Source organism: Uloborus diversus, chromosome 3, assembly GCF_026930045.1.
Source record: "Uloborus diversus isolate 005 chromosome 3, Udiv.v.3.1, whole genome shotgun sequence".
Classification (NCBI taxonomy): domain Eukaryota; kingdom Metazoa; phylum Arthropoda; class Arachnida; order Araneae; family Uloboridae; genus Uloborus; species Uloborus diversus.
The window spans coordinates 204,850,555-204,877,615 of record NC_072733.1 but is presented as its reverse complement, the minus strand read 5'-3'; the positions used below and the strand labels follow the sequence as shown (position 1 = coordinate 204,877,615).

At 32.7% G+C, this 27,061-nt stretch overlaps 1 protein-coding gene across 1 annotated transcript in view; it reads right to left on the bottom strand.

Annotated features, from left to right (window-relative positions):
• Nucleotides 1-20,720: 20,720 nt before the first annotated feature.
• LOC129219141 (uncharacterized) overlaps nucleotides 20,721-27,061 on the bottom strand; it is a 75,937-nt gene continuing 69,596 nt past the window's right edge. Inside the window, exon 4 of the mRNA XM_054853461.1 lies at nucleotides 20,721-20,926. Within this exon, the coding sequence (XP_054709436.1) occupies nucleotides 20,845-20,926 (82 nt within the window). The 3' untranslated portion in view covers nucleotides 20,721-20,844. The remainder of the gene's footprint in view (nucleotides 20,927-27,061) is intronic.

Sequence of the window (27,061 nt, the reverse complement as noted above, 5' to 3'; positions counted from 1 at the left end):
TGCATGCTAAGTATAATTTATTTTGATTTTATTTGCATTGTTTGTAACTGCCTTGAAAATGAAATTAAAAAGCAGTAAGTAATGCCAAATTTGTTTTGTCTGAGCAATAATTTTTTTGTGATATTCAATGTTTAAACATATTTGCTCATGTGTGTTTGACTAATTCATTCTTTACTACTTGTGTTTTAGAAAATAGACTGAGTGAAAATTTTTAATATGCTGTATAATTTTCATAACTGTACCTTTTGCTTTTGAAAAATGCATATTTTAAAGAGAAAAGTATATTTATATTTTACACTGCTTAACTATAGCTTCAAAGCTTATTTTTAAGTCTTAAATTTATATTTTTTATCTTTGTTGCGCTCCTGCATTCAAGCAACAGATGTTAATTTGCACTCTTGCTTTAAATATGTAGTGTAGAAGAAAAATAGTTTATTACTCTGCCATCAAGTACATGTACTTAAATCTGCATATCTACAAATGTTTTTGTGGCACGTGTGTATGTGTATGTGTATTATAGGGCACCATTTTTTCCAAATTTTAAGGTCGAGTACATAGGGTAGGTGGGGTATCCTTCCCTAAACTTTTTCCAATTTTCCCTTCATGTATATCTTAAACTATAAAATCATTAAAAAATAAGCTTATTCAAAGTTGTATTAAAAAAATCCTTGTATGTTTGTTAAGATCATTTTTGTGCATGCTAAATTTGTTTATTCCATTAAAAATGCATACAAATCTTGAGTTTTTTCTAGAAATAGTGCATCCTTCTCTTTGAGCCAGGTTGCATATCATAAGTCTGGTGTTTACAAAACTGATTCGTTTGCTCTGTAGAACTTCTTTAGTTCTAATTTTTGTTTTAATGACATGAAAGATCCTTAGTATTTTCTGATGCTGATAGTATTGCTTTATTATTGGTATAATGTATAAAGTTTACATTTCAAAAATAAAAGCTTGCATTTTTTACATAATATGGCCTTATGGCAATGTTGTTTTTGCTGAATGTATCTGGGGTGATAAGTTTTCTGTATCAAGTCTAAATAGTTAATTTTGTGAGGTGTGTCATTTGACTTTTTTCTGGTGAAACTTTCTGTCTTGTAAAATTTAATTTTCTTTTAGGAGAAAGTTGTCAAAAATTCAAAAGACTGAATGCTTGGATTTTGTATTATAGAAAATTGATGGATATATGCTTAAAAGATATATACACATCCTCTTACCTGTATCCCCCTAAACCCATTTAGGCTGTTTAAATTTAACTGGGGTTGGTAGAGTAGTCTAAGTAGAGATACACAAATATATAGATGTTAAATTTATTCTGCTCAAAAGTAAACATAGGCAATCTAAGGTTTTGAGGAAACATATATTCACTTCAGTTGTTTTAAAAGTCCACACATGCTGTCCAAGTGCAACCATTTTAGGAGAAAATGTAAAATACCAGATGCTTTTTTTAAACTGAAGTTGATCCTGTCTTATCCTTCATTCTATCAATACCAGATAAGTACATTGGTAGCTGAACCTTTTTCTTGTAATGTTGGATGTGTTGTTACTGTACTGACAAAAGATGAAAGTGGCAACAGACTTATTAAACATGCAACAGCCAGTGCAGAATTGCAATGAATAATAAATTGTTTATATCATGATGATGCATTGACATTCAGAGCACATCTGCTAAAATTAATTTCTATTCGTCTCAAAACTTTGCAAATTCCTTCTTTTTCAAAAATGAGTTTTGGATCACTTTGTGTACAATGTCAGGTATAACATTGTACTCTGGATTTGAAAGATACATTATTGTCTCTGGACTTTAATTTATTGTCACCCAAAAGCAACAGTAGGATATGTTACTGTTATTCCTGGGATTAGATGTCTTACTGTTGCTCTGAGGCAACAACATATAAAAATGGATGTGTGAGTTCCTTATACAAATTTAGTTTATTTCGGATTTTTGTCATATTTGGCACAGAGGGCCTTTGATACTTAGGAATTCACATAGAGAGCTTTTGCCTCCTAGAAAATCCGCAGTGCAAATTGTTTACACTTATTAATAGCAATGACTATTTTTGGAGTTTAAGAAAATCCAAAAGGGTCTAAATTTAAATTTTAAGTCGTCAAGTTGCTCTTTTCTACACATTAATGAAAATTTTTTTAAACAGGAATAAACTGTTTTAGATGATGTATGAATTGGAATCCCGCCTAAACTAACCAATCCTGTCAAGATGACATTACAAAATGTAAAATGTGGAGTTAAGCTCATGTCTGAGGTACCCTATGTTTTCTACACAGAGAGAGGACTTAGACAGGGTGACTCTCTGTCTTGCATTTATTTAATATAGCCCTTGGAAAAAGTAATACGAGATTCAAGTATCAACACTAAAAACACAATTCTGCAGAGATCTATACAGATACTGCAGATGATATCGGTATAGTTGGGCAAAGAAAACAGAATGTGATTGAGGCAGAATTGCCCTTGAGAGTGCTGCCAGGGATATGGGATTGGCAGTAAATGAGGAAAGAGCAAAGTTTCTGGTGGTAAGCACTAGAATACATGATGTACAGTCTCTTAATATTGGAATCTACACTTTTGATGGAGTTGCTCAGTTTAAGTACTTGGTCATACTTATTATCAGTAAAAATGAGATTAAGGTTGAAATTAGGAGCAGAATTTTGATGGCGAATATATGCCTCTTCAGTTTAAAGAGCCAATTAAAATCTAAACTCCTCGTTATTAATGCAAAAATAAATTTATCCCTTATAAGATCAATCATTTTATATGGTAGTAAGATTTGGGCAATCAACAAAACAGAGGAAAACCGCTCATTTTTGAAAGAAAGAACCTGCAGTCAATTTTTGGAGCAGTTAAAGAAAATACTACACAGAGAAGCTTATATAACCATGAAATGAAGTATATACTAAATACAGCAACCCTAACATCTTGAGAGTCATTAAATTCAACAAAATCAGATGGCTGGGGCACATTTTTCAATGGTCAGATTTGAACCCAGTGAAAAAACTAACCTTTTCAAATTTGCGGGTACTAGGAAAAGAGGGAGACCAGCTGCAAGGTGGTTGGGTAGTTTAGAAAAAGACTTAAAAGATTTTTTGAATAAATAGGTGGAGAAAATTAGCAGAAAATCTTACTTCCTGGAGGAAGCAGACAGAAAAAGCCTTGGCCTGCACCAAGCTGTAGTGCTGCTGAGGAAGAAGAAGAAGAAAATATTTTATACTATTATTATTATTATTATTTTGCTTTTAATTAAGCCTGATTGTTGAACATGCCTCACTTGACATGACTTTTACTTTCAAGGTAGTCCATGCAATGCCAGGCAACTTAGCTAGTATTTCATGAAGCAAGTCCGTTTTTCAAAAATGTGCACAGCAATATGAAAGATTTCATAATTCTGTGTCTAAGGGGTACATTCATTGTATTTACTAATGCTACTAACTAATAAGCATATTGTCAAATAGGTTGTTTTTTTCCACTGTTACAGTAACAAACTCCTTATCCAATAAGTATTCCTCTTTTAAAGTGAAGGAAAGGAGATGAGAAAATGTGCTGTATGGACCGAAGGTCTTCACTTGTTGGCTCCAGTACAATCTTCCAGCTCTTGGAAACCAGTTTTAAAGGAAAGAATTGAGAAATTTTTGTAATACTGGCTAAAGGTCCAATATATAAAGCTAAGCAGTTCCCTAAAGTTATGTTTCTTGTGTGAGAGTCTATAATTGTCTGCCATTGCGGTTATGTCTGATTTTTTTCTGACATGGCTTTATTTACCTCCTGTTTAGTCCTACACGAGCGAAACCTGATACCGTCCATTGAACCTTCTTTGCTTACCAACTTTAAAGTTGTTTCCAACTACAACAGCTTTCTAACTCTAAAGAGAGTTATTGATTCTCCACCTTCTTGGATTCCTAACTTCAACAAAAAGTGCAAAAAGAGGAATGTTTTGATCTTCATTCTTCTAGAACATTGAAAGAAATAATTGACAGGTTTCAGAGTACAGCTTAGAGTAAAATACACAACTGCATTTTTTTGATGATACATGCATTCCTTTTTTATTTTTAATAGATCTGTTTAGCAATTGTCACTTAGCTTTAATTGCATTTATTTTTCTGAATTTTCTTTTTAAAGTTTGAAAATGTAAATCTTGTCTTACTTGCTCATTTGTACTGACATGCAACAACAGGTCATCAGTTTGTATGTTTTTAAATTAAAATTCTACAGTTTATTATTGCAATCAACATTTGATTTGTTGATTTTATTGACTGAATCTGCTGCTAGTAGATTTTATCAAGAAAATATTCTATTTGGGTTTTTCCTGATGTTTGAAGTGTGTTTTATGTCAAAAATGAAACCAAATCCTCAATTTCTTGTAATATCCTCTTCACTGTCTAAAAAAAAAAGAAATTGTCACACTTCATTCTTTGTCTCGACTTAAATTAGTAAGGTTTACTTTTAGCAAGTTTAAGGGACCAAGATTAAAGGATAAAAGGTTTCAAATCAAGTAAAAAAGAAACATTGTTTCAGCACGATTTGATTAAAATTGGTTTATTTTGCTTTTGTCTCTGGGTACTACAAATTGAAATTTCTAAAATTTTTGGACTTAAGAGGCATAATTTATGGTCACTTTTAGAATTTATCAAAAATAGAATCTGTTCCTCTTTCTGTATCCTCACAGGCACCAGTGTTTGTATGAGCTTTATTAGGGAAAAGCATTTTATTTTAACATATGGTAGAGCTGATAGACAAAAGTCAAAGTAGGTCAGGGAATTCTAATAGTCTACACATTTTTCTTTAATGTAAGAGATCTTAATTGTGTTTGCTAATAATGAATAATTTTGCACAAAAATATCTTTTGAATTTTTGTTCTCTTCATTTGAACTGAAAAATTGTTCAAAGATTTTCCATCTATGTTGCTTAAATTGATGCACACTTTTCTCAAAATCTTTAACAATTCCCCCTCTTTTTTCGGAAGAACTTGACATTAAAGTGTTTGAAACTTCACCAGTCTTGATCTTCTGCCATACTCAACTGTTAGTTGAATATTTTATGCCTTTTTCATTTAAAAAGCAATCTACAACTAACAAAAATGTTTTTCTTTATCTCATATAATAAAAATTTATAATAACTATGATATATGCATGTAATAATACTTTTCCTTGATTTGAATTTCATGTAAGGATTCCTTTAAGGAATGTAGTAAAAAAAATTTCTTTTGTAATTGGATCAAATCAATTTTATTTAGGTTGTTTTATTGAAAAATATGTTGGCAATGATCCAAAGTTTGAAATAATTTATATTATATTAGTAGCTCTTGATGGTGTTCAAACTTTATGTAAATCAGTTTTTAAAATTTGTTACATACACCAATTCTACTGACAGAAAGAACAAATATAGATTTTTTTCTCAATGTTTTTCGGCTTCCTTAGAACTTTTTTTTTCTCTTCTTATTTAAATTCAAACTGTTGATAAGAGAATCTGTCCACATTTTGTTCAAACACTTTATGAATGAAATTTAAATGATTTTAATAGTGTTTTCAATTAATTATTTTTAAAATTAAATATTTAAAATACTACTTCTTATTTCTTGGTACATAAATTTGAAACATTTTTGCCTCATTAGGCGCATTATTCTTGGCGGATTTCGTGCTTTTTTTTTTGACTTCCAAGTAGTTTCAAAAATTTTTCTTACCCAAAACTGTAGGTTCGTTTTCAAGGGGGGGGGAGCATGACCCCCCTAAAATGATAGTAAGTATCCGCCCCTGCACACAAGACACAAAATATAATAGCTGTCATACTGATCCAGTGCATGAGGGTTGCCCCTTATCTTTTGTGTATAAGATATAGATGTCTATCTGATGTTTAGTTATGCGGGTCTAATATCTGCTCAGGAAATCTCTGATTTTGCCTAGTACAAATATTGAATGGAATTCAGTTGCATTTTTGTTCCACTTTCAGCAAAAACTTAATTGCTTAAAAAATTATAATGCTCCCAGGAGTTATATTGCCAAAGTCCTGATACGTGGTCACACATTCAGCGTAAAAGATTCAATTGCTACTTACTGGAATTTGATTACTTTCTACTTAAAACATGATAAGCAATTAAGTTGGAATCAATGAAAGCAAAGATTGAGTAAAAATGTAACGAAGGTTTTCAAAGTAATCAGAATTGATTTTGAGGAGGAACAAGAAACTTTTGTGAAATCAGAAAAGGTGGGAGAAAGGGGGGGGGGGTGATATTAAGCATTTTGCAATATTAATTTATCTATGAGTAACAAAATCCAAGAATTCAGCATCTGAAACATGGTTGAAAGGATGACAACTTCTTGAGTGTTTATGTATTTAGATGATGTGTAAATGCTAGTCATATTTTTATTCTATATTGTCACTAAAATAATGGAATTAGAATTTGTTCAAATTAATTAATTCTCATAACCTCTGAAATATAAGAATTTGAATTCAAGTACTTTCATTGCAGCAGTATTTTCTACCTACATTACAAAAAAGCATGAAGAAGTATTTTCATGTATTTTCCTCTTTTAAGTTAGCATTAACTGTTAAATTCAAACAGCGTCTTTATAAAGACGCGTCTTTATATTCTCAAAGTCTTTATAAATGCACTAAAATGTTTGTAGGGTAACCAAAAAAAAAAGCTTATTTTCTGCTTATATTATCATTCTCATGAAAAATTTGTACCTGCTTTTTGAACATGTACAATACATATTCAGTAAATTCTTATGTAGTAGTATGAAATAAAAAAAAGAAAGTTGCCAACATCAATACAGAAAGAGATTTGTTGTATAGATCTCAAAAAATTCTTAGATGTTTGTTTTGAGCTGATGGGATGCCGGAGTTGAATCATGGAATGAATGTTTCTGTGTTGTTGAAGTTCCAGCCTCATTGAGCACATGAGTGAGCCACCTGGTAAGGTCAGAAGTTGTCACATAAGGATAAATTATTCAATGGGTTTTCCCACATTTGGTATGATTTGAGAAAGCTGATAGCTAAACAAATGCATCACATACTGCTCAAAATATTGACGAACTTCAGATTTTTTCATTCTAGCTTTTTTCCCACAGCAAAATATTATTTTTGAACTTCAAGAACATGTCATAAAAAATAGTTTCAAGAAAGCAACAAGAGATTTGATCATAAGTTTTCATCCCTTGGTTTGCTGCGCTGATGCTAAAGTTCTGTGCACTGAAAATTTTCTTTCATGTTTTGTTTTAAGTGGACTAATATTTAAGACTTCTATCATATGTATGAACAATCTATAATGATCTCTGTGTACTAAAACATCATTAAGTTCATGATACTCCTCCAAAAAAAACAAATCTGTTCTTCATAATCCTCCAGGGATATTGCAAACTTGTAGTACTCATGAAAAAAACTCTTAATATTGCATTAAGTAATTACAAAGCTGATGAGAAGTACTACACTATGTTATAGTATTCCTCTGACATATTGCTGTTTGCTGTAAAAGCACTATTTTTACAAGGCGGTAGTTTTCGGTTTTTTTTGCGAATCCAATGTTGCAAAAATGTAAGCTCTGCAAAAAAAAAAAACAAAAAAACCTCAACTTTCAGTTCTATTCAGCTAAAGTTCATGACATTTTCGACCCGCCAAATCACCAAAAATCTTCATTCTTGCAAAAATAAGTGCTTTTACAGAATTTCATCTGAAATGACACATGAGCTTTTTTGGTTACCTCACTAATACTTTGAAAAAAATGAACAATTTGAACAATACATAATATTATCATATTAAACAAAACTGTTCAAAAAATTGTTAATGATGGATTTAAGAAAAAAAAAGGTGAATGGAGAAGAAAATTTTTTCTTCATTTTCGTGTATGAGCATTTTCCCCTTTTAGGTAATAAATACAAGAGAGTGGAGTAGATGAGAGTTAGTTATACCATATTCTCTTCTCTCCCTCCCCTAATGTGCTTAAAATCTCATTATCTCGAGCACATAAAAGTTAAATTGTAATAACTTTTTCATTTATTTGGATGTCAGTGACAGTTAATGCCTTAGTTGTGCATTCAATTTCAAGTATTGCTTGTAAATGCTGCAAATCTTTGCATTGGTGTTGCAGTTGATCTCAATCTGTATTTAATCTCGAATATTTTTCTGATCATAAGATCTGATTTTTTTTCAAAAGATATTTTTTATTGACTACAGGTTATTTTTCATGTCATATTTTAGTATTCTCTTGTTATTGTTAGAAACGTTGTGTGTGTCTAACAACAAGAAATCATTTAGTTATGTGATTAACATTTTTTAAAATGTTATTTCATTTTGTGTGATTAACCCTCAAAAAGAAAATTGCCCTAATTTTTTTCATTGTTATAATTCATTGAAGTTTCTTAAAACAAAAAAAAAGAAAGAAAGAAACAATTCTGAGTTTTATGGTATTTTTATGAGAAATTAAAAATGGAAAATTAAATTATTTATCTTATGCTGTCTATGTATATGCTTCACAAAATGTTTTCTGTGAGCAATCTAACTAATGATGTTGAAGAAGTTTCTGTATTGTATGTAATAATTATACATAATTTACCTAGTTTTTGAAACATGTTATAATTATTCAATTGTAGTATTACATCAAAATCACCTTAGGCTATTTGAATCCATAAGCGTTTCCAATTGGCAAGTGATAAGTAGCTAGATTCGTGGCAAAGTGGCTAGTTCTAAAATTAATTTCACTCACTTTACCACAATGAATGTATTTATTACAGACATTATATTCATTCTTTAAAATTATATAGCTTAGAAAATTTCTGCAGCATTGAATCACCGGGTAATTTATTTGAATTAAACACTTACAAATTACAAATGATGTTCAATATTCTAGTTGCAAATAACCTATGCTGTTCTGATGTAGTACCGAGAAAGGCACTGTTAAAATTTGCGTACTAGTCCAGTAAATTATTTTAGTGTACAAATTTATAAACACGCACGAACTTTACTTTACAATCACACCAAATATTTTACAGCTGTACGAGCAAGAGGAATGGTATTAGAACAGAAAAAATTGTTCTTTCTCTGCATTTTGTATTAGTAAAAAATAAAGTGACTTAAGTTTTTGCATCACTTTAAGAGAATTCGTTATTCATTTCAGGCATGTGTTGTGTATTATTTTTGAGTTTCTATAAATGCAGATTGATTCACCAGCTATCAGTTTGGTGAATTTGCAGGAACATCTAGGAGCAGGGCTGGGGGAGGAGAAAGGCAGAAAGATGATTTAGAATCACTAGTATTGTAACATTAGATCTTCTTTATGCGTATGATATTTGAACTTTCACAATATTCCTAGAAGAAACCAGCACATTGTGGCATGACTGTCCAGAAAAAGTACTTAAAACTTTAAATGTCATTTTATTGTTTGAAGGACCTGACACTGCAAAGGGGGAACATGCATGTTAATGTTAGAATAGAGCCTTAAAGAGAGGGATTTCTTGTTCAACGTCTGCAACAAAATAGCATTACAAACAATTTAGAAAAGTTTCCCCGACCCATTCATGGAATGAAATCAAATTGTTTCGCTTCATAGTAATATGAAAGTTACATGTACCCCTCATACAAATTTACTTTACTTAGATACCTAGGCCAATATATCTGCATTTTTTTCTTTTTTGCATTAGCTGAGATATATTTCCTGTATAATATGAACAGATGTAATTGTTGAAAGTGTGCGTAAAAGGTATAATTTCTCAGCGCTGTATCCCTACCCTTTAAGAAAGTTGATTTAACTGGTAGTGAATCATCATTTAGAAAAAGAAGTTCTTCATATACAGGGTGATTATAATGAAAGTTCTGATTTCAAAACGCTTCAATTTTGCAGGGATGAGATTTTTCTGGCTTTCACCGTTATTTTTTAAAACCTTTCCTCTCTTTTTGCCTCTTTCAGACATCACAGTGAACCTATTTTTCTTACAAACCTGAAAAGATTCTGATTTTGGCTCAACCATTTCTTATTCTTTCTATCCCCCCTCCCCCAAATCTTCGACTTATATTTCTGAGGGAAACGTATCTTTGGAAAACATGCCAATGACATCAAATAGGTGCTTTACCAATAACTGCATTCTTTGCTTGAGATTTCAATCGTTTTGCATCCTGAAAAAAATTCAATCATTTTTAATATTGGAAAGTTTTTAGACATATGCAACCTTATTTCTGCGTATTTACTCATTATTTTCATAATTTATTTATTTCTTAATTTATTTTAATTGTTTTCTTCCATGCAAAAAAATATGGTCCAACACCTACAGTCTTGGATTTTAATGAAACTTGGCACGGTTAGGTACTCTTTTTATTTGAAATGGATCACATTAAAAATGCCAATAATGGGGAAATGACATTAAATTGGATTAAAAGGAAGTCATGTGATGCATATATCAGCTCGTTTTTAATGAAATACATGATGCGATAATTTTAGATATCAATTTTATTATTAATTATATTTATTTATAAATTTCAAAATTTGTTTTTAGCAACAGAAGCAATTCTTTTTAATCACCACTACAACATGTTGCAATTTAACGTTGTAAAATTTTTTTAATAGTAAAAATAGTCTAATTCTTTTAATAGTAAAAATTGAGATAAGTAAATTTTTTAAAAATTAGGTTTGGCACATTTAAGTAGAAAAGAAAGGGTAAACACTGTACTGGCAAAAATATTTTTGCCAAATATTTGCCGAAGTCGCAAAGCTAGACGTGCTTTGATTATATGGGTTGAATGTAACAAGTTTAATATTATAGTAATTTTAACTGTATTCTAATAATTTTCATGTTTTTATGCCTAAAATATTAAATTGCATCAGTGAAACAGTAACCCACAAGTTGAATTTGTACTGTTTTAGTGAAATGCTTTTCTAATTAATACTTTGAATGCAGGGCGAAAGAAAGTGGAGAATAAATAACAATAAAATAACTCGCTAACTTTGGTTTAAAATATTAAACTGTCTTAACTATTAAATAAGAAATTCTTATCTTTTTTAGTTAATTTTTGGCAGAGAAGTATCTAGTATGAATTTTTCGCGATGCCATCAGAGTAAAAAAAAAATAAAAAAAGAAGAGGAGAACTATGTATCTAGTATGAAACCTAAATATGAAAAAAAGTATAACTCCTTTTAAAGAAAATTTTTCTTATTGAAAATTGCTCATAAGAAAGTTCAAGCTCATTCAAATTCATTTGAATTCTGTACAGCAGGATATTTTTTTTTAATTGCATTACAATATACAAGTTTTAAAACATTACCTTTTTGCCCTAACATTACTTTAAATTGTTTTAATTATACAGTGAAACCTGTGTAAGTTGACCACTCGCGGTGCAGTACTTTGGCGGTCAACTTAGACAGGTGGTCAACTTACAAAAGGCGGTGATGTTTTTTTTTTTTTTGTCATTTCTTGTACCATGTATTCATTTTTTTTTTTTTTTTTTTTTGAGGAATTCACCTTTACTTTTTCTGTTCAACTCCACTTTCATTGTTTAACATTATTGAAAGTGAAACAATAATTAAAAATACTATTCAAATACTTTTGTTATTTTTCCCTTGTTTTTAACTACATTAGACACTGTAATTTTAGAAATTCCATATATGCCAGCTAATTTTCTCTGGCTTTCTCCATTTTCAATTACTTTAAATATTTCACCCTTTTTATTAATCTGAAGTTCCACTAACTTTCCTTTTGAAACCTTTTTATGTAAAACTTATAGCACAAAGAGCAACAAGCTCGACTCTCCCAGTTCCTAAAGGCAAAATTAAAATGTCCTATTATCTCTTAATCCCTTGCACCAGAAACATGTAACTTTACTCAAACATGTAACTAACTCATTATAGCAGGCCCAGATCTGCGTACCCGCAGTGCGAGGGGCCCGCGTCCTTAAAGGGGCTAAAGGCCCTACAAATTGATGAAAAAATAGAAAAAAAAAAAAAAAAACTAGCACTAAGGCTTATTCGCTTTTCACATAGACACTGCTGGCCACTAGGGAGGGGCCCTACATATTTTGTTGCAGGGGGCCCAAAATGTATAGATCCGGGCCTGCTCTTTTTAGCACAACTCCTGTGTTGCCACAACGTATTGCAACTGAAAGAAAAAACTTTGAACTTTTCTACTGACACCTATTTTCATTGAACAGAGTACAAAAAGCAATCTCAAATAGAACAACAAATGAAAAACAAGTTTGGAGAATAAAGAGCAGCATAAGCTTTATGCTGCTGTTTAGTTAGTAAAATGCTAGATGTCATCAAAGCATTAAAAACATTCTTTGAAAGCTATTAAAAAACTATTTTTATTATTATAATAATTATAATAAATAAATAAATAATAAAGTGAAATAATATGTTGAAGAAAGTTTTAAAAAATAAACCAAGTGGTCAACTTACAAAGGGTTTTTTACAATACTCCAGACCAAATTTGGCGTACATTAGTGGTCAAGATAGACAGGTGGTCAAGTTACAGAGGTTTTTCTTCATTATATGAGATAGGGCTAATTCCGTTCCTGACAAAAGTGGTCAACATAGACAGGTGGTCAACTTACAAGGGTGGTCAACTTCACAGGTTTTACTGTATATGTATATTAATGAAAAACCGAGTAAAGTCACAATTGTCTGCTTTGATTTAAGTTTCAATTAAATTATGTACAGAATTATATTGTTCTTTTCTCTTTTGTAACTTTTTATAACTGGCAATTTTTCAGTTTTTGTTTGTCAAACCTTAAAATTCGAAAAATAAAATGCAAATATTGCGTCAAAATTCCTCATTTGGGCTAATGGCTTGAGCAAAATAAATTTTGAACTAAAAGGCAGATTTTTTTTTTTTTTCTTTTTGAACAAAACTTGTTGAAGAGAGCTCTTGACAAAGAAAATGTACTAGAAAAATTGTTCAAATTTAGCTATTTTAAGGGTATTTTTTGAGAAATAAAATTTTTTGTCATACATTTGTTTTACTTCCAATCTGTCGACATTTACTGTGCATAATGGGGGGAAATCAATAACTACTCTGCATCCCAAAAATGCATTCACTTGCAACAATAACGAATAAAAGTAAGCAAAAGAAAACCCTTAAATGTAAAGTTTTTTTACATTGTGGAATGATAAATAAAGCATATTTTATGCTCCTACAATAAAAATTATGGAAGTGCGACTCAATTCTTTCTCTTTCTGAGCGTTTTCCCTAGTGCTCCACATTGGATACCATTGTTTTCTTTGGTAGACTTTTCACCTTCCCCCTTCCTTTACTCGCCTCTGTCCGCGGCGACAAGTGCAAGCACTAATTTTGCGGCTCTCGGCGTCTCCCCTCTGTTATATTCTCCTTGATTACTGCCGAAAGGCTTCACACTCCAGTGTCCCCTGGGTGCACTTACACAGGTGGACAGTTTTTGCAATCCAGGCCGCCTGAGTGCGTTTTTCCAAGTTCTTGTAGAATCAATGAGATGAGATAAGAACCGGAATTCGGGTACGGATGATCGTGTGAAAAAAACTCGGACAAAAGAAAAATGCAGGTGTCAAAATAGGAGTAATCAAACTTAATGACTTATACAATAGTCATTGGATTCAAATAGATTTCTTTAGTGCCTCACACCCTTTTGTTCAAACCGTTAAATAAGTGGGAAAATTTAATGCACATGGAAGCCCTTCCGATGGGATCTTAATCACCAGATATTGGCATGAAACTATTCCACGTGGGGTTTTTAACTCTGCAATCTAAACTGTATTGATAGTTCAAATTCTATACGTGACTTTGCATGCAAGTAAACTAAAATTTTTATTATGACGAGTAAAAGAAAAATACATTGGGACAAAATACTAAAAAGATGAAACAGGAGAAGTATGATAATTTTTATGTGTCTTTGTTAAAATGGTTGTTTGATTTTTCTGGCCTCGATGTTCCTCGTGCCTGGGGTATTCTACTTTTTGGCCCGCATCTATAAATTTTGGGCCTCACTGTTACAAAATATGTGGGTTTCTCCCCAGAACATTGTATACTTTCAACGTTAATAAGTCTTAGTGCTAGTTTTTTTTTTTTTTTTTTAAATTTTTTATTTCTTGGACCGTTGGGCCCCGTAAGGACGTGCTCCCCCCCCCCGCACTGCGGGGTCTGCTGCTACGCTGATCCGTGCCTGATAATATTACAGCGTAGAATATTCAGACATGAATTTTTCTCTCTTCAGCAAGTAAGAGATTTATGACTTTTTTTTTTCTTTCTACAGAGATAAAGAAAATCATACTGCGTTCATTTACCGCTTTTGATTTTTACAATATTGCCATAATAATTGAGATATTGAGACTAGTATTTAAGAATTTTTTAGGAACTCCTTAGTTTTTTTTTTTTATAAGTCTGAAATTTAACGTATCATTGACTTTCATGGCGTAGATTACGCCACTGAAGTTTTTAGGGGAGAAATTAAAAAAAGTTTTTGTTTCTTTTTTTTTGTGTGTGGGGAGAGGGGGGATATACATAAGGTGCGGGAGCTCTGCGGCATTTGAGGGGGTACCATTGCTTAACGATGGACGCCTCCTGTTTTTTCTCTTTTTCTTTTAACGATTTTTCTTCAACTATTTAACGACTTTTTAACGACTTTTCTTAAACTAAACGACTTTTCTTAAACTTCCCTCTTTTTTCCCCCCGGTTTTTGGTAAAGCTCCGGGAGAGCCTGCGGGCCTCACTCTTCCTAACATCATCGTATATCGTCTAAAGTGGAGGGTTATTTTTTTTTTTTTTTCAGTTTCCAATTTGTAAAATTTTCGTAGGGAAGCTCTGAACTCCATTCCTTTTCTTAAACTTGTCAAATATGGCCTAATTGCGTATTTCGGACTTAAATGTCGAAAAACTTTATAGGGGGAATAAGGAACCACTTTCCCTAACGTAACCAAACGTGACATGCAATTGAATATTTACAACTTCATTTTCCGGAAATTCCTCTGGAGAATCTCTGAACCTTTTGACCTTATAATCGAAGATAATCTAAACTTCGAATTTTGGAACTTATTCCCCTTTCAGAGACTAAGTCCCCTCTTCCCCCGTAAGGCCAAAAAATGCAGAATTTCATATCTATTTTTCAAAAATTTTCCGTTTGCCCCTGCGTCAGAACCCTCTCCCCCTCCCCCTACAAGGTCAATCAAAAGAAAAGATTTCAGTTCAGAACAAATATAAATATATTAAACAAACGTGTCTTTAATAGATGTTGTGGAAAAAAAAATGAAATTTCAGTTTGGCAAAGAGTAAAGTTGAGCAAAAGCCTCAAGACATTAATTTTTATATTAAAATGTAACTGTAGTTTTGCTACTTCCAAGTCAAAAGAAAAGAGTAAAAGGTAGTTTTTGAGCAAATAATTTTCAAATATTTTCGGGTAGAGGGCCTCGGACCCCACCCTCAAGGGGCCCCTTTGCAGTACCTAGCCGACCACCTCAGAAGAAGCCAGTCCGGGCCTGAGTATCCTCCTGCGGCTCCACGGAATTCAATTTTAGAAATGCTGGTCAATGACATTCCATATACTTTATGAACGATATTCACAAAAATATTTCTGGGAACATGAATTGTTTTGCTGATGATGTCAAAGTTATGGGGACTGTAGAAAATGAAGAACAAGCAAATCAGTTGCAAGAGGATCTAGATCATATTACAGAGTGGGCTGATAAATGGGGTATGGCTGTTGATGTTGGGAAATGTCAAGTGCTACATTTAGGACATGGAAATAAGTGTACAAGTTATTATTTGTAAGGTTCAGTCATTAGTCAGGCAGACAAAGTTACTGATCTGGGGCTCTTAATAAGTCAGGATTTAAAGTTTAGACAACTGTGCAGCATTGCTAGTAACAAAGCCAATAAGATGCTTGGGTTTATCAATAGATCCATTTCAAACAAATCTAAAGAAGTTCTTCTGCCCTTATATAGAAGTTTGGTAAGATCCCATTTGGAGTATGCTGTTCAGTTTTGGTCTCCTTATCTTAAGAAAGACATTAATGTATTGGAAAGGGTTCAAAGGCGGGCTACAAGGCTAATAAGTGGACTTTCCCACTTAGATTATGATTCCAGGCTTAGAAGGCTTTAAATGTACAGTCTTGAGCAAAGAAGAGACCGAGGGGACATGATTCAGCTGTTTAAATTTATTAAAACGAAAGATGTTACGGGGCTGAAGTTTAGCACTGAAAGCAGGACAAGGGGTCATTGTTTTAAGCTATTTAAATCTCAGGCTAACATGGATATTAGGAAAAATTATTATTTTAGCAGGGTAGTGGAACCTTGGAACAGCTTACCGGAAAAGGTGGTAATGAGCAAGGGAGTAGACAGTTTTAAGAGGGCCATTGATCTTCAATGTGGATTGTAAATTGACTAGGACCAGTCTAGCTGGGCCCAGAGCCTGTTGCTGGTCGTCACTTTTGTATTTGTATTTGTATATATTACATTATTACTCTCTTGTCAAAAATGTTTTAAGGTTATCGCCTATATACACAAATGTCAGCGTTTAAGCATAAGTATTTTTTGCTCTTGTGTTTGAAATGTTTAATGTTGATTATAAATGACCTACGATTGATTGCAAGGGGTTTTCCAGTTCTCAACATTAATGGTAATCGTTAAACTTCATATGGGTTAGTTGATGGGAATTCCAATGGTACCGAATTCGTGAAGGTTAGAATATTTCTTCGTGAAAAAGGCTATTTTAAACTGAACTTAAATTTAACCTCTTTGGATTTTTTTAGAAATTTCAAAAAACCATTTTGTGAGTTTCTGGACATCTACGTACGTCCGTCCAAATTTGGTGATGATCCGATATAAATTGTATTTGTATAATGCACATGCACAAACTCTTTCACATACATCCATTTTCATATAACACAGATGCAGTTCTCCCATTTGGTATGCTTTTTACAAGGGTACCAAGTAGCGAGAATTCCTAATAGCGATGTTTTAGATTCACGTTTCTTCTTGTAGCGAATAGATAAACCTGACAATGACGGCGAAGCCTTCCTCTTATTAGCTAAAACTTAGCTAATTGAAAAGTGTCGGAATCCAGGAGAATATAATCTCCCACAGATGGGAGTCTACTTTTGGAAATCCCCTAGTCAATCAAGCTGAAATAATTGCCTCGTAAAGCGCTTTTAAAATGCCTGTTTTGAATGAGAACGATTGGGAGGATTAAGCCTCGTTGGGATTTCCTGCGCGTGTCTGAAGCAATGATTAAGGGATGTCTTGTGACATCCAGGCCGAATGCTTTTCTAATAGAAGCTTAATCGGAAATACAAATCACTCGTTGTATTGAAGCTCTTTTCTAACTCTTCGTTGGAAATAGGTATCGAATCATGGATCGAAAAGATGACTCATTTATAGCGTTGACATAGGCTTCAAAATCACATTAAATAACTATGCTATGAAAATGTAGCGTGCATAATTTAATATTATGAAATTAAAGTATTAATGATTTGAAGCAGAGGTAGCTCATTTTTAATTAAAAAAAAACAGATAGTGGAAATGTGAGTCATCGACGATACTTTACTGTCTCGTGTGAGCTTTGCATTGAAGACTCGCATATAACGAACCCTCATGTAACGAAGTTTCGGATTCAACGAGGAAAATAGCCTTATACATTCTATACTTTTATAAATGTATTTGAATATGGTCTTTTGCAAGCAAATAAAGCTTTTACTTTTCTCGGATTCAATGAGCAAACTAATAATGAACGCATAAAGGAACCATAGGAAAACGGATTTTTTTTTTTTAAATGAAAGACCGCACATTATATCAACCCATTCTTTGAAATTGATATATGCAAGTGGAGAAATATTATTTATAACACGGGCGTGTCACCCTCGGCTAAATATTTTTGGATTTTTAATCAATGTCATCAAACTACAATTTACTTAAGTAGTCTCTTATGCATTTATTTTTTTTTACACTGAGCTTGAATTCTGATTTACTGAACCACCGAACATAACGAGCATTTTACTTTGTCTCGAACTTCTCAATAAATACGGATGCGTTTGCATATGAGCTTCACGCGGAGTCAAATAAAAAATACTTTATGCTTAACCTTGGACGAGCTCATATATATTTGGGTGAAAAGAGGAGAAATTCTTTGGACTGACACGCAGTCCATAACCGCTGTCGCTACTCAAACCGTTTTTCCTCACCTGTATTTTAGTAAATGGAATCGTTTAAGCCTCAACGGATCGGAAATCCTCTGCTCTTGAAATTTCTGGACACGTCGATCCAATTTTTAATGAATTACTTCGAATTTAACGTTGTTTTTAGTATCCCGAACCTCTGCGTTATCTCTATGCAGTAGAACTACAGAAATCCAAACTAATTTGGTTTAACTGAACCCTGTCCGGATTTAGCGGGTGGCCTCTTTGAACTCCCTTGCTTGAAAAACATATGAGTGATTAATACGTTTAAAACTTACAATCAGAAGTTTAACTTACTGGGCGACGTTAAATATGCTCGTGGTCTCAATGTCCTCCAAGTGAAACGATACCTCTGGGGGTGCTAGCACCAGGTAGCTATTAGCTCCTGGTCTAGTTCTAAATTCTCATTAACTGTTCGATCCAGTGATGGTGCTGCCATCTATCGGTATATAAAATAATGGAGGCAAGGCACTTAGTATGCAGTCCTCGACATAAATACAGTTGTAGTCAGTTGTGACTCTGAATAGGAATAGGAATAGAAGTTTAGCTTTCCAAGAAGAGTAGTCTACCGCTGAATTCAAAATGAATAAGAACATAACGTCTGACAATCATGGTTTGTAGCATCGCTGCGGCCGCTAATAAATTAAAACGAGCTGATATGAGCATCACGTGACTTCCTTTTACGCCTATTTAATGATAATAGCGCCTTGGAGTAAGCAAGGAAACATTAAATATTTTCACCCCTAGTTTCTTGCGAACCGAAGCAAAATAACGTTTTACACAGATTTATTTCCCCATTATTGGCAATTTTGATGTGATTCAGTGGTTAACTCTTTAAATATCACCAACAGTGGCCAAATTAAAACCAGATTTCAAAATTAAAAAAAAGAGCCAAAATTTTCGCCAAGTTGGCGACAAAACTTATCGCCAAGTGTTTGACAAATTATAACACCACTTGAGTTAGCATTGAAATTAACAATGATTTCCCCCTAAAAAGGTGTAAAAAACCCCCTTAGGAACACCCGAATGCAAACAAAAGGGAAGGTACACAACTAGACCTTACTAGGAGTCTACGTACTAAATTTCAACTTTGTAGGACATACCGTTTTTGACTATGCGAGATACATACGCACATACATACGTACATACGGACGTCACGATAAAACTCGTTGTAATTAACTCGGGTATCGTTAAAATGGATATTTCATGTGTCTGTACGTTCCAAGGCATATATCCACGTTGTGGTTGGGTCGAAAAAAATAACTCAACTTTCATTCGGGGGAGAGCAAAATGGAATTAAGGCCGATTTTTGAGTGAAAATGTTTTCGCGAATACAATACTTCCTTTTTTGTAAAAAGAAGTAACTAGTGATGATTGGCAGGTCTGCAAAGCCAAGTGATTTAAAGAACATGAATATGGCAACTTTGCCAGTTTAGTATAAAAATAAAAATTGGCTTGGTTGGTTGAGTAGGTTACATTAGGTTTGATGGCGCAAGAGCCAAAATAGGCTATACTGTGCAGTTGGATGAACGATAATCTTTTTAAAGCGTGGTTTAAAACGCAATTTGTGCCTCCAGTTTCAAAATTATGAGGTATAGAGTATGCATAATGAGGTACAGAACTGTATTATGACATTGTTTTCAAACGTTTGCTAAAAGTATCTGTCACTAAAAAACTAACTTAGCTTTCGAATCATGGTTATTGATTTTTTCCTTTTTCAAGTCTCATTTTAGACCTTTTAATTCACAAACTGTTCTGATTATCCGGAGTTTCGAACATCCTGGGTTCGAATTTCTGAGGTTTCACCGAATAAGGAAATTACGTTTTGCAGAAATTTGGGACTCAATTTTGTTTTCGAATGCCTTTCCTGATATAGTAGTCGATTTTGAGTAGTGGTCCTCTGGAGTTTGAATTTGGGTTTTATTATACTAACTGTGGCTAAACTTATTTCGTAATTTTCATTGTTTGTGTTGAAGGTTCTTGCAGTATTTAATTTATTTTTGTAATTGTTTAAAGTTTTAAACCGAAAAGAAAAATAATAATAAATGAATATGGTGTAGCTGTGTGACTACGTGAAATAATTGTGATGCTTATTTATTAACATCATTATTATTATTATTATTATTATTACTCTTATTATTATTATTATCTCTATTATTATTATTACTATCATTATGATTATTATCATCATCATTATTATTATTGTTTTTATTGTTATTATTATTATTACTATTACTGTTATTATTATTATTATTATTATTATTATTATTATTATTATTATTATTATTATCATCATTATTATTATTATCAATATGTTCATTATTTTATTACAATGATGATTATTATCATCATCATTATCATCATCATCATTATTATTAGTATTATTGTTGCTATTATTATTATTGTTATTATTATTATTATTATTATTATTATTATTATTATTATTATTACTGTTACTATTACTATTATTATTATTCCTATTTGGTTGAACACATGTACAATTTTTCCCGCATGTTTATTACAGTGAAAAATTAAATACTGGTTTTAATAGAGAAAAGAAACTTCATTTTCTGAAAACAGGAATGCTTATTCCTTGTAAGATTTTATTTACAGAAAAATGCATTAGAATAAACAAAAGGACAAGAATAAAAATCACTCTTTGTTCATAAATAATAGACGAAATAATAAATTAACACGATTCCATTCTTCAAAATGGGACTCTTTTACAATGATGCTTCCAGCGTCCATAATTTTCTTTCCAAAGACGATGTCGAAATTCTTCCTGGAAATGAATGTCTTCGAGGTCTGAAAAAAAAAGAGGATTTATGATTATTACTGATTATGTCATGTATTTTTCCTGTAAAATTATTGATTGTCATGATTTTCTAGCAAAACATCACATGACTTCATTTTACTCCAATTTAATGTCTTTTTCTCATTATTGGCAGTTTTAATATGATTCAATTGTTTAACTCTTTAAATATCACCAACAGTGGCTAAATTGAAACCAGATTTAAAAACAAAATCGCCAAGTTGGCGAAAAACCTTAGCGACCAAAAGACTGGCGATATATCGCCAAGTGTCGCCAAATTATAGCACCACTTGAGTTTATATCAAAATTAACAATGATTTCCCCCCAAAAAGGGGCAAAAGACCCCCTTTGGATCATCCGAATGCAACCAAAACAGAAGGTGCACAACTAGACCCCACTAGGAGTCTACGTACCAAATTTCAACTTTCTAGGACATTCCATTCTTGAGTTATGCGACATACATACACACATACACACATACGCACATACATACGTACATACAGACGTCACGAGAAAACTCGTTGTAATTAACTCGGGGATCGTCAAAATGGATATTTCGGGTGTCTGTACAATCCTAGGCACATATCCACGTGTGGTCGGGTTGAAAAAAAAACTCAACATTCATTTGGGGGTGAGCAAAATGGAAATTAAGGCCGATTTTTGGGTGAAATTTTTTTCGCGAATACAAGACTTTCTTTTTTGTAAAAGGAAGTAAAAAGAAAAGAATAGCCATTGTCTTGCTACAACGTTTTTCCCCGTTAGTATGTTCTTGATATGCTCGGTGTTTGAAAGCACAGAACACTAGTCTTCAGTTGAAAAGTAAGGGTACATGAAAATTTTAGTTGTTGAAGAACCAATACGATTAAATTAATTCTGTGTGAGCTGTTTTTTCCCCCAGACTCCTAGAATTTTGGAGAAAAGATCTCGTTGCTGATGTAAATGAGAGCCAAGCAAAGAGATATGTCCTCATTTGTCTTTTATTTAAATGAATGAGCGAAGATGTTCAGGGATCGGATACGTTCAACTGATCTGGGATATCGAGAGACTGACCTCTTTTGAGTATATCTGTTTCAATGATTAGTTCGCAAATGAATTCAAAAAAGAATTTTAAAATTTGCGTTTAACTACATTTAGGAGCATCGTTTCTGAAAAAGGCGCATTTATTGAACTCGGAGAAATATCCATATTTATGGAAAGACACAAGGTCCTAAAAATTAAGCAGTGCCCGCATTGAGATCTAAGACCGTGAAATAATTAGGTTCTTTGAAAAATCCTTTCGCCCATAAAAAGACGATGCAAATACCATTTGACAATGTAAAGCTTTCACTGAGTCATCCGCCGGAATGAAAAGATCTTATTCGAATATTAAAATTTACCTTCATAAATATTCACACCAGGATTTCGAAGGAAACATTTAAATGAGAACGATTAAAAACTCGTTTCGTTAAACAGAATGAATGAGAGGTAATTTTCGATTCAAAGTTAACATTTTTTTATTCATTTCATCTCAACATATTTCACATGGTTGTGCTCGTTTTCTCTACATGTGTTTTAGATATGCCTAATCTCTCTGATACTAGTTTAATGTAGTTCACGGCTACGAATGAGTTATTTTAGATTTATTGTTCTCATACACCGAAAACGGTGAGTGAACAGAAATCCATTATAACAATCAGTACCAGAAAATAGAGAGATTTGGTTATTATGGTTTCTGGAGCGTGGAGACTTGTTCAGTACCATATTTTTAGTTAGAGAAATATCAATCCACGTATCTATCATATTTGGTTCTCCATCCCCTCCCATAATGGAAAAACTTCCATAAACAAACGAACTAATCGTTAGTCAGCTATTACGGTGTCTAATTGTACTAATTTTATTTTCTTGGAAACAAATTTTGAAGGTGTAGTTTGGAAAATGCCTTGAGAGGGCGCTTTAGACTTTGGAGTAACGAACAACTATTTTTTACCGATATTTTTGAATCTCATTAAATGTTTTCCAGTGTTTGGACTTAAAATTTAAAGTTTGAGATTAAAATCTGAATTGTTGGAAGTGATTAAGTAGCGAAAACTGAACTGTCTTCAAAGGTTGAGTTACACTTGGTTACAAAAAAATGTATGCGTCAAGAATAAATTGGGCCGCAACCAACAAACTCGGCAGGAATGTAGTTTAATAGGAGAAATTTAAAATTTGTTGTCAATGAGGAAAGGGTAAGCGCGTTATGCGCCTGCAAGATGCGCAGATAAGTACGATTGAAAGTAGGAAAGCTTGTGTCAAAGGGCACTTCAAACGAAACTGTCGAGTTGTAAGGAAGCTATTGTGACTATTACTATCTTTTAATGGTATACGAACACTTGTAGGATTTTTTTAAAGGGACGTACAGTAGGTCTCAGAGAATCAGGTTGGCTGTATGGGCGTATCTGCCACCACCTCGGTCGGTGCGATATGGTTGTAGCTTAGTGTAGACGAAAATAAATGAATCACTTCATTGCTGTCGGTTAAGACATTCTAGAAACAGAAGTGAGTGCTCAAGATCGCACATCACAAAAGCGGCAGCTACAGTATCCACAAGACCACTAACATTAGTTCCATGCCATTTAACACCTTCCAAGAAACTGACGGTACCAAGAAAAACAATCTGGAGTAGACTGGAAGACGCTGGTATCTTGAACCGGCGTCCATTGCGATGGGTTGGATTTTCGTTCATTGAATTTTCGCTGCACTTAATTAGCTGGGTTGTGACAGACAGGAGGAGTGTTATCTTCAACCATGAATCCCGATTTAGTCTCAGTGGTCATAGGTAGCCTATTTCACTCCATACCACGCCGTGTTTTGTCTTGTATAGCTGCTTACGGTTTTGTAACATTTATTATGCTATCATTTCTTAATAAAGCAATATTTTGTTCTGAATTTGTAACCATTTCTTTATCTTCTCATAAGCCACATGCATTTTAAGTTTCGTGAAGATCGCTCGTTTCCTTCTATGCGAATGTATTTTTTTTTCTTCTTTTTTTTGTGACAGAGTGTATTTCAATTTCTGAAAACAGTTCTGTTTGAGCGACTTAATCACTCTCAAAGATTCTGATTTTGAGTTGAAAATTTAAGTTTATGTTCAAGCATTAGAAAACATTTAATGAGATTCAAAAATAGCGGTAAAAAAAAAGGTGTTCGTTACTTTAAAGTCTAAAGCGCCCTCTATCGGCATTTTTCCAACTACAACTTCAAAATTTTTTTCGCAGAAAATACAGATAAGGAGAATAATTTTAGCGAAAACCGCAAACGAATCGACCAATTTTTCCGTCTTTTATGGTCATTTGAAATTTTAGACCCTAAATTTTAATGACGCCTTTCTCCTTCGGAAGACGTTCGGGACCCTTATTTTTGGCATTATAATGTCATTATATTTGTCCCGATGTGTACTATCACCCCTTAAAGTTTTCCCCAAGAGTTCAGAAACACCCTGCATAGGTGACGTCTCCCCGAGTATAATCATAACACCAATGGTTATAGTGTTATTTTTACTAATGCCCTCGTTGATGAGCGTTTCACCTGATTTGGCGAAAAAAAAAATGCTTCAAGCCAATATTGGGCTTTAAGTAGTGTTTTTTGAAAGACTGCGCAAGGCTTTGCTCATTTGGGCGAATAATTTTCCATTTCGGTGAAACTTTGGGTTAGATGTTTATGCTTCACTAAGGAGGTAGTTGGTTGTTTATTTACCTGAAGATACGAATGTGTCTATGGAAGAATTTAAAACAAAATTCAACTGAAAGTTTACGTTTAATTTTCTAGAAGTTGAAGCTTTATGCACAAATAAAAAGTTTCATGAATCTTCAAGGTCACAAAATGTTTTAATGTAAGTACTTTATTCTAAATCCTTGTATAATACGAGTAAATGTCTGATGTATGAATCTGCATTACACATATGTGAATCAAATATAATACACCGATAAACTATTATTATATCTTCTCTGCACAATTATTGTATTCCTCGTATTCTAGAATTATATGCGAATGATATAATGTTCTTCACATTTTACTGTTTTTTATGAATAGTAACACACAGTGATGTGACCATGAAAGTTATCCAAGCTTTTTGGACACGAAATGGATTTCGTAACTTTAAACACAAGGTACCAAGTGCATTAAAGAATATAAAAAAACATTTTTATCATAAAAATATTTATTAAATTCAAAAGTAATTTTTTCAATAGAAAATTCAGTTCCATAACTTACGTTAAAGCTTATGAAACAGTTAATTTCAAATTTTTAGTATACTGAATTTTTAAATGCTTCTTTATGAAAAGGCTTTTTAAACTTGATCTAATTATAGCAATTCAATTTGTCAAAATATTCCTTAAAGCCCTTATCATTTTAAATAATTTACTAGGATGTCTTGTAATTCTGTAGACAAATTAAAACTATCAGAATGTTCAGGCAGTAACTAGAGAGATTTAAGGAATTTCGCAATCGTGTAACGGAAGTAACACATCTCCAAAATATGAAAAAACGCAGCAGTTATTGATTTAAAATCTAAATTTATTGCTTCTGCTTGCCACAAAAATAGCACTAAGTCAGCTTATATAACTTGTGCGCGGTGGTGTGTAAAGAATATTATCAATAGTAACACACCATTAATTTCTCATAATTTAGAAGAAATATTTTCGCTTTTTAAATATACACTATTAATTTAGAATACAAAAACCCACTACTAAGCTACTTCAGTAATGCAGCGAAGGGAGGGGGGATGAACCCCTCCCCCCAGAGCCATTGGTATTAACATAATTGCAAATTCTAATACAGTAGTTTAGGCATATGAAAAGGCTGTTTTGATCAAATAAAAATATTTTTGATCAAAAAATACCCATCCAGAAGGTAATTTTCATTAAAAAACCCCTCCGGAATTTATTTTTGGTTTAAACAAAAAACCCTTCAGAAGGTATTTTTCATCAAAAAACCCCCTCCAGAAGGTATTTTTCATCAAAAAAAAAAAAACCCTCAGAAAGTATTTCTGGCTGCGGTAGTGCAGCCAGATAAATCTCGGTGTCGAATCAAAATTTTTGGTCTCGAAATGCGACTAACGATTACTTATTTCTAGCACCGCTTCTAGACGCTTCAATAACATCATAAATGTTTTGAGCGCATTGTAATAGTGGATAATAAGCTAATTAAAAGTAGTATTTCGTAAAACTATGATTTTCCGCAATGCTGTTTTTTTTTTAAATTTTTATTTATTTATTTATTTATTTATTTATTTTTTTTTGAGTCATTGCCGTTGCTGGAGTGCGATTTGTTCATATGTTTTACTGATGAAATATTTCTCAAAGAGCGGTGTATTTCGTTCTTTAAAGTGTGCGAAGTTCTTTGATGGTTTTAGGTTAATTATTTCAGAAAAAAGTTACTTAATTTCCTATCATATAAGACGCATGAGTTATCAGGTTTGAACTTATTAAAAATTGATCGTTTTAAAAAAAGATTTGAGATGCACAGTTTAATGATACACTGTATGACATGAAATTATGAGTGGAACTATTGCATCAAAAAGTGAAGCAAGTTCAATTTTTTTTCATCCTAGATTCCCAGAAATTCGCATCACTGCTGCTAAAATCTAGGTGCCATTTTTAATGAATAAAAGTTGTATCAGAGTACAGAAAGAAAAGTAGTAAATAAAAGTATTTTAGTAAATAGAAAAGCTACATATTTCTTGCAGCATACTTCAAAAAAGTAAAATATGAAGAAGGAAATAATATTTTACAAAGGACAAAATTGATTGTATTTTGAAATTATTTTTAGAAATTTATTGCCCATATCAATTTAGGGTCTCAATTACAGGAGTCAGGAAAGAGAAGCTTCGATATGATCCGAAATTTTCGGTGTTAAATTTGTTACCTAGGTTTGGAAATCTCGGCTTCGAACCAAAATTTTTGGTCTCGAAATGCGACTAACGATTACTAATTTCTAACATTGTTTCTAGACGCTTCAATCGCCTTTGCATTTCATGTTGGCTGCCGTTCTATGCAATACGGTCACACAAATGCAAAAGGGTCAAAATAAATAAACTGGAATCCCATTAATCTGAGTTAAAAGGACCAATTCTTGAGGAGTGCCCACCCCCTAAGAGCAAAGCCCACCAA